The sequence below is a fragment of the Somniosus microcephalus genome, chromosome 27, assembly GCF_052327205.1.
Source record: "Somniosus microcephalus isolate GS21.2 chromosome 27, FLI_Smic_1.0, whole genome shotgun sequence".
NCBI lineage: Eukaryota > Metazoa > Chordata > Chondrichthyes > Squaliformes > Somniosidae > Somniosus > Somniosus microcephalus.
In genome coordinates this window covers 7,865,237-7,876,199 of record NC_141013.1, presented here as the reverse complement: position 1 = coordinate 7,876,199, position 10,963 = coordinate 7,865,237, and the positions used below count along the sequence as shown (strand labels likewise).

General features: G+C 46.8%; 1 protein-coding gene across 2 annotated transcripts in view; it reads right to left on the bottom strand.

Moving 5' to 3' along the window:
• iqch (IQ motif containing H) overlaps positions 1–10,963 on the bottom strand; it is a 178,074-nt gene that overhangs the window by 126,970 nt on the left and 40,141 nt on the right. For both annotated transcript variants that reach the window (XM_085968436.1, XM_085968437.1), the window contains one exon: positions 9,443–9,660. In XM_085968436.1, the coding sequence (XP_085824562.1) occupies positions 9,443–9,660 (218 nt within the window). The remainder of the gene's footprint in view (positions 1–9,442; positions 9,661–10,963) is intronic.

Sequence of the window (10,963 nt, the reverse complement as noted above, 5' to 3'; positions counted from 1 at the left end):
ATATGTTCACCTACACACAAATAGTTTGTACTTACAGTAAACCGCAGCACTTAAAAAATGATATGTAATTCACTCTGCAGTTCAGCATACTTTAATACACCACGTAAAGAATGTTCAGTGGAACCTCCATAATCCCCACTCCAATTATCTGCCTTCCTGATCATTCATCAGAATTTTTGGCAGATCAAAAGAACATTGCATCATTGCACACCCACTGTTTCTTTCATTATGTTTCTTTCACCTCCTTCTCTTGGTGAACACAACTGCATAATGTTCCTAATGTTATTTGTATTGTATGTGTCCACTGTCCCTAAAGTATTAAGTATCACACACAAGACCAAGGTTTGTGAGTTGTCGATTATCTGTTAAATTTCTATTAAACACCAAAGGGATCCCCATGATCATAGCCGATAATGAAGGTTCTGCTATAAATATTTGCTGTCATAGCATTAGTCAGGGATATTCCAACCCCGCCCCCTCACCCCACCGATCAGCTGGGCCAAGCAGCAGTACTGGTGGAAAGATTATACCTGCAGGCTGGAGTGCCCCGTGCTACTCACGTATGGAAACAGGGCAAGAATAAAGGGATGGGGGAGGAGAGAGAGAGACGATGAGACTCGAGGGTCTGAGTATTGGAGTGGGTTATGATATTGTTCTCTATGTCTCTGGGTTCAAATCCAGGCCAGACTAACTGGTTGAAAGTCTCCTCTCTGCTGGATGCAAAGAGGAAACTGGAGTTAAGCTACAGATCTAATTGAACAGGCTCGAGGGGCTGAATGGCCTACTCCTGTTCCTATATTATGGATTTTTGCAGTTTTAACACAATTCATAAAAAATAAAGCACTAAACTGCCCACAATTAGGCACAAATTAATATCAAACTGAGAATCTTATCATAGAATTGTTACAGCACAGAAGGAGGTCATTCAGCCCATCGAGCCCGTGCCGGCTCTCTGCAAGAGCACTTCAGCTCGTCCCACTCCCTCGCCCTTTCCCCGTAGCCCTGCAGATTTTTTTTCCTTCAGGTACTTATCCAATTCCCTTTTGAAAGCCATGGCTGAATCTGCCTCCACCACCCTTTCAGGCAGTGCATTCCAGATCCTAACCAATCGCTGCGTAAAAAAGCTTTCCTCATGTCGCCTTTGGTTCTTCTGCCAATCACCTTAAATCTGTGTCCTCTGGTTCTTGTTTCTTCTGCCAATGGGAACAGTTTCTCTCTACCTACACTGTCTAGACCTCTCATGATTTTGAACAACTCCATCAAATCTCCTCTCAACCTTCTCTGCTCTAAGAACAACCCCAGCTTCTCCAGTCTATCCACGTAACTGAAGTCCCTCATCCCTGGAACCATTCTTGTAAATCTTTCCTGCACATCCTTCCTAAAGTGCGCTGCCCAGAATTGGACACAATGGGGGTGATTTTCATTCAGAAGTCGGGAAGGAGGCGGGACTACAACTTTCGGGGTTGTAGTCCCGCCTCCATCGAGATGCGGCCAATCCACGCGATTTTAACTTGATTGACCTTGTTGAGCCCGCGCAGCGGGCTCAGCAGGCCAATTAAGGGCCACCCGGCAACAGGTGACGTCACAGACTGAAATTTCATTTGTCAAGACGTTTTGACAGATGAAATATCAGCGTTTCACAGCTGTTTGAAGCTGTCAAACACTGACAGTCTTACTTCTAACATGAGTCCTTCTCCACAGACTCAGTTAGAAATCTCTCCTGCACAGAAAGCTGCAGGCTGTCACTTTTGACAGATCGCAGCCATTCTGCTTTCTGTGTCGGTGAGATGAGGGACTCCCCGAACCTAAAGGAAGGAAGGCTGAAAAGGTAAGAAAATGTATGTAAAACTTATTTAATCACTTTAGACACACCAAACCCACTTACCTTTGCACTCATGCACACATCACTCACCTGAACACCGACATCTCGACCCCTCCAAGCCCTTCAACCCGACGGACCGACTCCTCCAACTTGGCGTGGTTTGGAGCCGTCGGGATTCCCACAGTTCAAGCTTAAAAATAGGGATTAGGCTAAAAACTGCCTGTTAACAGGCAGTTAATTGGCACTAATCCCTTCCCGCCTCGGGGAGGCGGGTCTCAGTGCGGGGCGGGTACCCGCTTCCTTTGAAATTGGCATGGAGGCGGGACCACTGATTTCGGGAATTTAACCCCCCAGCACACCTCCAATCCCGACTCCACGGCTCAATGAAAATCGAGGCCAATACTCCAGTTGAGGCCGAACCAGTGTTTTATAAAGGTTCATCATAACTTCCTTGCTTTTGCACTCTATGCCTCTATTTATTTTTTTATTTTTATTCATTTATGGGATGTGGGCGTTGCTGGCAAGGCCAACATTTATTGCCCATCCCTAGTTGCCCTTGAGAAGGTGGTGGTGAGCCGCCTTCTTGAACCGCTGCAGTCCGTGTGGTGAAGGTACTCCCACAGTGCTGTTAGGTAGGGAGTTCCAGGATTTTGACCCAGCGACGATGAAGGAGCGGCCGATATACTTCTAAGTCAGGACGGTGTGTGACTTGGAGGGGAGCTTGGAGGTGGTGGCGTTCCCATGTGCCTGCTGCCCATGTCCTTCTAAGTGGAAGAGGTCGTGGGTTTGGGAGGTGCTGCCGAAGAAGCTTGGCGAGTTGCTGCAGTGCATCTTGTAGATGGTCCACACTGCAGCCACAGTACGCCGGTGGTGGAGGGAGTGAATGTTTAAGGTGGTGGATGGGGTGCCAATCAAGCCCAGGATCCCGTATGTTTTTTTAACCGCTTTCCCAACCTGCCCTGCCACCTTCAACGATTTGTGCACACATACCCCCAGGTCTCCCTGTTCGTGCACCCCCTTTAGAATTGTACCCTTTAGTTTATATTGCCTCTCCTCGTTTTTCCTACCAAAATGTGTCACTTCGCACTTTTCTGCGTTAAATTATCAGGATGGCTGGTGTGAGCAATTCACACTGATGCAGTAGGGGTGACCTTCAATGGTGTGGACTAGAGTGAGCTTTACTCTGCATTCAATCCAGGATGTAATGGCCTCAAAGTGCTTCATGCTGACACCGGGGGGGGGGGGGTGCGGGGCGGGGGGGCGGACAGTGAGGATGAAATTACCCATTTACTGAAATCAGAAGATTCCCCTGTATTTCTCTGCAATCCGTGACTTGCTAACAAAATTGCATTCTCAAAACTTGCATGTTTCAAAGTCATACGTTGCCACTGCTTCATTAGTGAGTCATCAATTAAGGAGGAAAACAGACCTTTTTCATTAAGTGATTTCTACCAAAGCAGACAACTGTTCCATTCCTCAGCACTGCAATCCTTCACCTTGATAAGCACAAACAATCACCAGAAAACTTACATTTATAAACGCATTAGGGAAAAATTAAATTATGGTGGAAAAGGAAACCAAAATCCATCATTTGCCCACTTTGAATAAGGTTCCGAATGTAAATTCTGAGGTCTTTTTTGTAATAAAAATTGACACCTGTTTGTTTCTCATAAAGGCATACACAATGATATAAAACCGTCATGTAAAATCCAATTCTCCCCAAATAAAATTTTACTAGCAAAAGAAACCGCAAAATCTCATATCCCACCAATCGGAGCTTCCCCCCCGCCCTTTCCCGGTTCTCCCCCTGCCACCCGTCACACAGCCGCTTGCTGTCACTGATAACTTCATGGCCTCTGTTAATTCTACTGTCTTGCCCCCTCAATTTTCTCCACTCCTCTCCTGAAGGCACTGACTCTTTCCCGATTATAATTACGCAGGCATCAGTTGCACTCCAGCACCTCATACAAGTAGTCATTGCTCATGTGCGAGTCTTCTTCTCTTCTTAGGCAGTCCCTCGGAACCGAGGATGACTTGCTTCCACATTAAAATGAGTTCTCAGGTGACTGATGAGTCCAATGCGGGACCTACAGTCTCTGTCACAGGTGGGGCAGATGGTGGTTGAAGGGGCGGGTGGGTGGGGTGCTTGGGTTGATGTGTGCTCCTTGCGCTTGGCTTCCGCTTGATCCCGGCGAAGAGACTTGAGGTATTCGGTGCCTTCCTGGATGCTTCTCCTCCACTTTGTGCGGTCTTGGGCCAGGGATTCCCAGGTGTCGGTGGGGATGTTGCACTTTTTCAAGGAGGCTTTGAGGGTGTCCTTGAAGCATTTCCTCTGCCCACCTGGGGCTCTCTTGCCGTGTCAGAGCTCCAACTATAGCGCTTGCTTTGAGAGTCTCGTATCGGGCATGCGGACGATGTGACCATCCATCGGAGCTGATCGAGCGTGGTCAAAGCTTCGATGCTGGGGATGTTGGCCTGAGCGAGGACACGGATATTGGTGCGCCTATCCTGCCAATGGATTTGCAGGATCTTTCGGAGGCAGCGTTGGTGGTACCTCTCCAGTGCTTTGAGATGCCTGCTGTACATGGTCCATGTCTCTGAGGCATACAGCAGGGCGGGTATCACTACTGCTCTGTAGACCATGAGCTTGCTGCCGGGTTTGAGGTCCTGGTCTTCAAACACTCTCATGTATGAGTCTAGACAGTGATTAACAGCAGGTTATTAGAAACATAGAAACATAGAAACTAGGAGCAGGAGTAGGCCATTCGGCCCTTCGAGCCTGCTCCGCCATTCAACGAGATCATGGCTGATCATCCAAACCCTAGCACCCGGTCCCTACACCGACAGCCATCCCACCCAAGCCCTATCCCCGTAACCCCGTAACCCCACATATTTAATCCCCCCTAACACTAAGGGCCAATTTTTATCATGGCCAATCAACCTAACCCGCACATCTTTGGACTGTGGGAGGAAACCGGAGCACCCGGAGGAAACCCACGTAAACACGGGGAGAATGTGCAAACTCCACACAGACAGTCACCCGAGGCCGGATTTGAACCCGGGTCCCTGGCGCTGTGAGGCAACAGTGCTAGCCACTATGCCACCGTGCTGTTCACCATAGCCCAGCCTGATCCTGTCTCACCCAATATTTATACACCCTCACTTCCAGTAGCGGGTTGTTGGATATCGATCAGGACCAGGAACCCAGAACCCTTTCCTAGCCTAGAGATGCTGAAGCTGATATCAGTCCTGGCTGAGAACAACTAACTGGATGCTGCATTGAACCTGCAATCTTCCTGTCCAGTGTGACTAAGTTACTCATTGAATAAGCTTGTTGGGTCACCAGGGAATACAGCCAAGTTCATTTTCTAACTGGCTGCTCGGAAGTTTGGAAGTACAATCCAGGAAGCCTGCCTTTCTGATTTTCCTTCCCTTTTCCCCATAGAAAATCAACTGATCTCCACGCTCAGCACTTGGATGTGAAGACACGGGTGAAATTAAGAACTCAATGGCCCAGTAATTCGGGTCCCAACGCGTGAGTAAGCACCGTGTACTCACGCGTGGGCCCGATGGAAGTGCCGGTTTTCAGCATGCACAGCGCATGTGCGGAAAACCGGCATTTCCTTTCCTCTGAACCAAGGGGTTCAGCGGTGGAACACGTGCGCACAGGAGTCTGCGCGTGCGCGCTGAAATGCCTTTTTTTTTTTAAACAGGATTGCCCGTGCGATAAGGCCTCCAGTTTTTACGCGAGAAAAAAACAGACATAAGTACTTCGTTTTAAAAGGTAAGTGGTCTATCAATTAAAGTTAGAATTTTTTTTCCACAGGTTTATTATTTTTAAAGACTTTACAGTAAGGTAAGTGTATTTTTAGACCTGATTTGTTAAAAAATTATTTTTTTCAAAAATTTGAATAATTGTTTAAATTAGTTTTTTACAGTTATTAATAGTTCATTTAATTAGTGGGATTTTTAAAAACTTTTATTTGAAGTTTAAGTACTGTTTTGGGCACCCGGAGTTTTCATGAGTTTGACAGTTCTTACTATCAAACTCATGAATGAACTTTTGCAACCTCCGATTGGTTGGCCAGTGCTCACGTGATCCCAGCCGGCTCATCGAACTAACTACTGCCGCTGGATCACGCAAGCACAGCGCGCCGGGAGCAGAACCGGGCCACTGACAGGAAATCCACGCAGGGCCAGGCTTCAACTGTTGGCGCGCTATGTAAGTGTAGGTCGGGGGCTTGCACCCGCGGGAAGCCCCCGACGCCAATTTCTGGGCCATTGTGTAAAAGAAGAACTTGCACTTATGTAGCACTTTATCATGTCTCTTGGAAAAGTTCCAAAGTGCTTCACGTATAAGGAATTGATGTTGCTGCTATGCAGGCGAACGTGGCAGACATTTTGCCCACAGCAATGTCCCACAAACACAATGAGATGAATAACGAATTGACCTACTTCTTTTTGGTGGTACTGAGAGAATTTTCTGCTCTTCTTCATATCGTGCCATGGGATCTTTAATGTTCACCCGAACTATCCAGAACAGGTAGGCTTGGTTTAATGTCTCATATGAAGAACGATGCGGGGAGCTTTTGGTATGAAACTGTTTCTCACTGCTTTCCAACACAGCACTGTGCATCCTCTACTGATTTTGAAACACATTTCAGTTTCCTTTTTTGTCACAGTAACACTCCTGTTTTGGTTATTTTCTTCCGGTTCACCAATTACCATGGTCAAAAGGTGGCTGGAGGACATTGTCACAACCCACTGCTAATGCTGCTCTGAAAATCGCCACCAGGAAGGATGTTGCAGTGACTGAGTGACGACTCTACCTCTGATAGTCCATCCCCCTTTGTGGTACACCTGGTCTCCAGTGACACGTTCCCTCAGTGATGCAGCTGAGAATGGAACCACGGCGAATGGATTTTCAGGAGCATCCAACATGGCACAACAAAAATTTAACCACACAAAAATGATGAGACAGAAGCCATAACTGATAACCTGAGAACTATTAGCTTTCTACTTCCCCAGTATTTTGGATTTTGATGTTCCTGGAATCACCACAACATGAGACGGTAAAGTTTGAGTTAAGTAACTTGAGAGTACTTTCTAAACATGCGACGTTTAGAAATCATGGCTTCTTAATGTGCTTCCAATCACCCACCCCATCATCCCACCACCGATACATTTCTTGTAAACCTTGTTAAACCCTTCCTACTTATTGATTTACAGTAAACTTTCTCCACAGCACAAAGCATACAGTAAATTAAAATACCGATATCGAGCTTGACCAAGGGTTTTTAATTAAATACTCAATTCTTGCTCACTGAGCTTAAAGTTTAATGTTGAGTTCAGTTTTAGAACTTTTGAGCTAGATTCTACAATGCAGCAAGATAGAAAAAAGGAAGGTCTTTGCATAATTACATGTCTTATTGTTTAAATAACATGTAGCTTTGATTTTCGACTTTGTTCTTGGATTACTGTATGCTAGGAAGCAGGAAACTGGAACATCAACCGCATCAATTAGTAATTAATTTTTAAACATCACTGTATGCTATGTAAAGCACTAGGAAAAACCCATTAAACCCATTAGTCAGCAATTCACTAGTTAATGTGATGATATATTTCCTATGAAAAAAGCCTCTATGAACAGGAGACAACTTAGTAAATGCCCTAAGGTGCGTTCTCCACACTCGTCTTCCACCCAAACAATGTGGCTCTTCCACAACATTACTGACATCACAGTAGTATGACTCATGTCAGGTCTGAATAATATTATATAGTTCCTATCACTGGCAGTGTCTAGTGTCAAAAGAAGTGATTTTCCTGGTAACACATGACAAAGAATAACTCTGCCTTGCTTCCTATCTCACAGATAGGACAGCAACTCACTGTGGGTACAGTAGTATAGTGGTTCTGTTACTGGACTAGTAATCCAGAGGCCTGGACTAATGATCTGGAAACATGAGTTCAAATCCCACCATGGTAGAGCCAGCAGGCATCTACTACCCTCCCCAAATGGCCATTGTCATACGTGAACCTAAATATTTATTGGCAGGAAGCTATTCATCTTTAGAGAACATCACAGCAAGCCTCCCTTCCTCTCCTGAAGGCTATGGGGAAGAAATTCATTATAGCCCCGTTTGGGACGCTAACTTTTAAAAGTTGAGAAAATTAGCGCCAGGCGCTAATGTTTCTAAACTTTAAAAAAATTTGGTTTTGCGCTCCAAGAAAGAAGTGGAGTGCTAAATCAAGTGCCCAACTTCCTTCTTGGGGCGCAATCGGCAGCAGGCTGGGCCGTGCGGCGCTGCCGCGTTCAAGGGCTTCTTCCCTCCCTTAAAGGGAAGGCCATCGCTGCAGGCTCTGCAATAGAAAAAGTACCTACCTGGACCACCAAGGCAGCCACGATCCCGCACGATCAGCCTGGCACTCGAGCAGAGGAACCTGTGAAAAAAGCTGCAACAAGAAAGTAAAGTTTTTTTTAAAAACTTACCTTGGCCACCTCGCCTTTAATCATTGCCCTTGAAGCGGCCGGCCGCCCAATGCACCCCTCCTGCAGCTGTCGGTGTTTTTGACCGGCGCCGCTGCAGGGGGGTGAAAGTCAATTTCGGATCCAGGGCGATGTGTACGGCGATGACGTCATGATCCCCAGGCGGAGGAGATCGGGGCACAACGCCGTAGCGCTGCCACAAAGCTCCCACCGGATATGGCGGGAGTCGATGTCAGCGCCGCGCCCGGTCACAAAGCCATTTGTGCCCCGTTAGCGCCCTCGGGGGTGCAAAGGCACCCAATTTCGCCTCTGCTGATTCCAGCTGGGATACTGCCAACTTACCCCAAGCCAGTTCTCACCCAATGTCCCCATGTGTGTTCTTTTCAGAAGGGGCAGGAGGGTCACTTGGTAGCAATCAGCAACAGGAACCCTGGCTGATTTTCCCTCTCCAGCTCAAGGGGAGTTGAAGCCGACTGTGGTTTCTTGGTTATGATCAACTAACTCTGCAAAGACAGTGAATCGAACCTGGCAGGTTTTGGTTTGTACGGCTTAGCATGACACTGGGAATAAATTTTCATCCTGAGCAGACTTTGGCTGATTGGCAGGATAAGTTCGAGGGGGCCCCATTTCAGGAGGGCGGGATCCGGAGCGGCAGCTGCCCAGGCTGGTTTTGTGGAGCCCGGAGGAGCAAGACTGCTTCTCCCAGCGCCACGACAATACACACAAACTTACCTGCTGGGCTCCTCTTCGACTGGACCGCCAACTGATGCTGGGGGGGGGGGGTGGGCATGCACGACGCACGCACACCCAGTTCTCTCCTAAAATGGTAAATAGGGTCCCGTGTACGTCGAAGGACCTCAGTTTGCATTTTAAATGGGTTTATCGCCTCGCGCAAGCAGGTGATCCGGCTGCCCAGCGGTGTGCCTGGGGAAACTTGCGATGGCCACAGCGGGAGCAGCGCTCTCACTCATTTCCCTACAGTCTTCAGGGCACTACCAACCCCTGCCGGTTGCCTTTACCACTAATCCATTGGGGAGCACCCAGTCCTTGCCATTAAATGGCTTTTCATGTTGAAGAAGTCCCTTGCAAAAATACTGTGTGCCCTGGTTTACAACGCACATTGTCCTCCGTACCTGTGACTGATGAAAATCATAGGGCGTCATTTCTTTACCAAGCAGGTGTTGAGCTGCGCTGAAGTCCTTCGCTGACGACTTGGCTATGAACGAAGGTGCAGGAGTAACAGTGCTGATCCTTAATGGTTGCCTGGAACCCGGCTTCATGTCCAGCTGTTTTGGTTCCTCAGTGTATGACTCACTAACGATTATATAATAAGGTTTTTGGGGGTAAGTACCTGGAAACCAGAAACAGCAGTCTAATTTTAGAAGAGTCACGTTAGACGTAGTGCTGATCAGCAATGATTTTAAGGTAAAAAGATACCACGGTAAATTTTCTGAAGCCCTGCGTCACAGGTGGGGCTTTGCATTCAGCCGTTTGAGGTTGTAAAATAGTTTGTGTGACCTTGCGCCAATTTGCTACGTATCTGAATTTAAGAGACGTAATTTGGGGTCTAAAAAATGGGGCCACGCTCAAATATTTAAATGCCATTGTGAAGGGTGGCCTCCAAATTTTACGATAGCGTGAGCACTACCCATTAAAACTGGACACACACACGCTCCTCTTAAATTTTAAATCTTCACAAGATCGCTGCGCTCCTCCAATTCTGGCCTCTTGCGCATCCCCGATTTTAATCGCTCCACCATTGGCAGTCTTGCCTTCAGCTGCCTGGGCCCTAAGCTCTGGAATTCCCTCCCTAAACCTCTTCGCCCCTCTCTCCTCTTTTAAGATGCTCCTTAAAACCTACCTCTTCTGTCCTGATATCTCCTACTGTGGCTCAGTGTCAAACTTTGATGATTAATGCTCTTATGATGTGCCTTGGGATGTTTTACTACGTTAAAGGTGCTATATAAATACAAGTTGTTGTTATCGTCGTTAAAGGGAGAATGGTAAGTTTTTCGAGGGCTTTTTCCTGTTTTAATGTTCACTTTGCTACATTTAGCTCCAAACATTAGTTGGTTTTGCTGGGGAGTGCTCCATTTTTGGATTTTCTGCCCCACTAATAATTGCTTCATTATTTTTGGTTGCTGCTGGATTTGATGTTGTAATTTACAAATGTGAGAATGGCTAATCTTTTGGGGTGTTGAATGCACTGCCTAATAAGGATTGAGGAAGAGGAGTTTATAAGGATCCAAAAAATGTTTTGACCACACCTGCTATTACCCTGGGACCTGTATCTGGACATGTCATAGGAGACCCACCTTCAAGGCTCCACTTCACAAGACACTGAGACACAGTTGTGACACCTGCTGTACAATGACCAGCACACAACGTATGGGAAGGGTTGGCCCTTCCCATAGAAGTGAAGGTAACCACAGCAGGAAACTTTCATGCTACTGCATCAGCAATAACAAACAACAACGTGTATTTATGAAGCGCCTTTAACGTAGTAAAATGACCCAAGGCGCTGCACAGGAGTATTATAAGACAAAAAATTTGACACCGAGCCACATAAGGAGAAATTAGGGCAGGTGACCAAAAGCTTGGTCAAAGAGGTAGGTTTTAAGGAGTGTCTTAAAGGAGGAAAGAAAGGTAGCGAG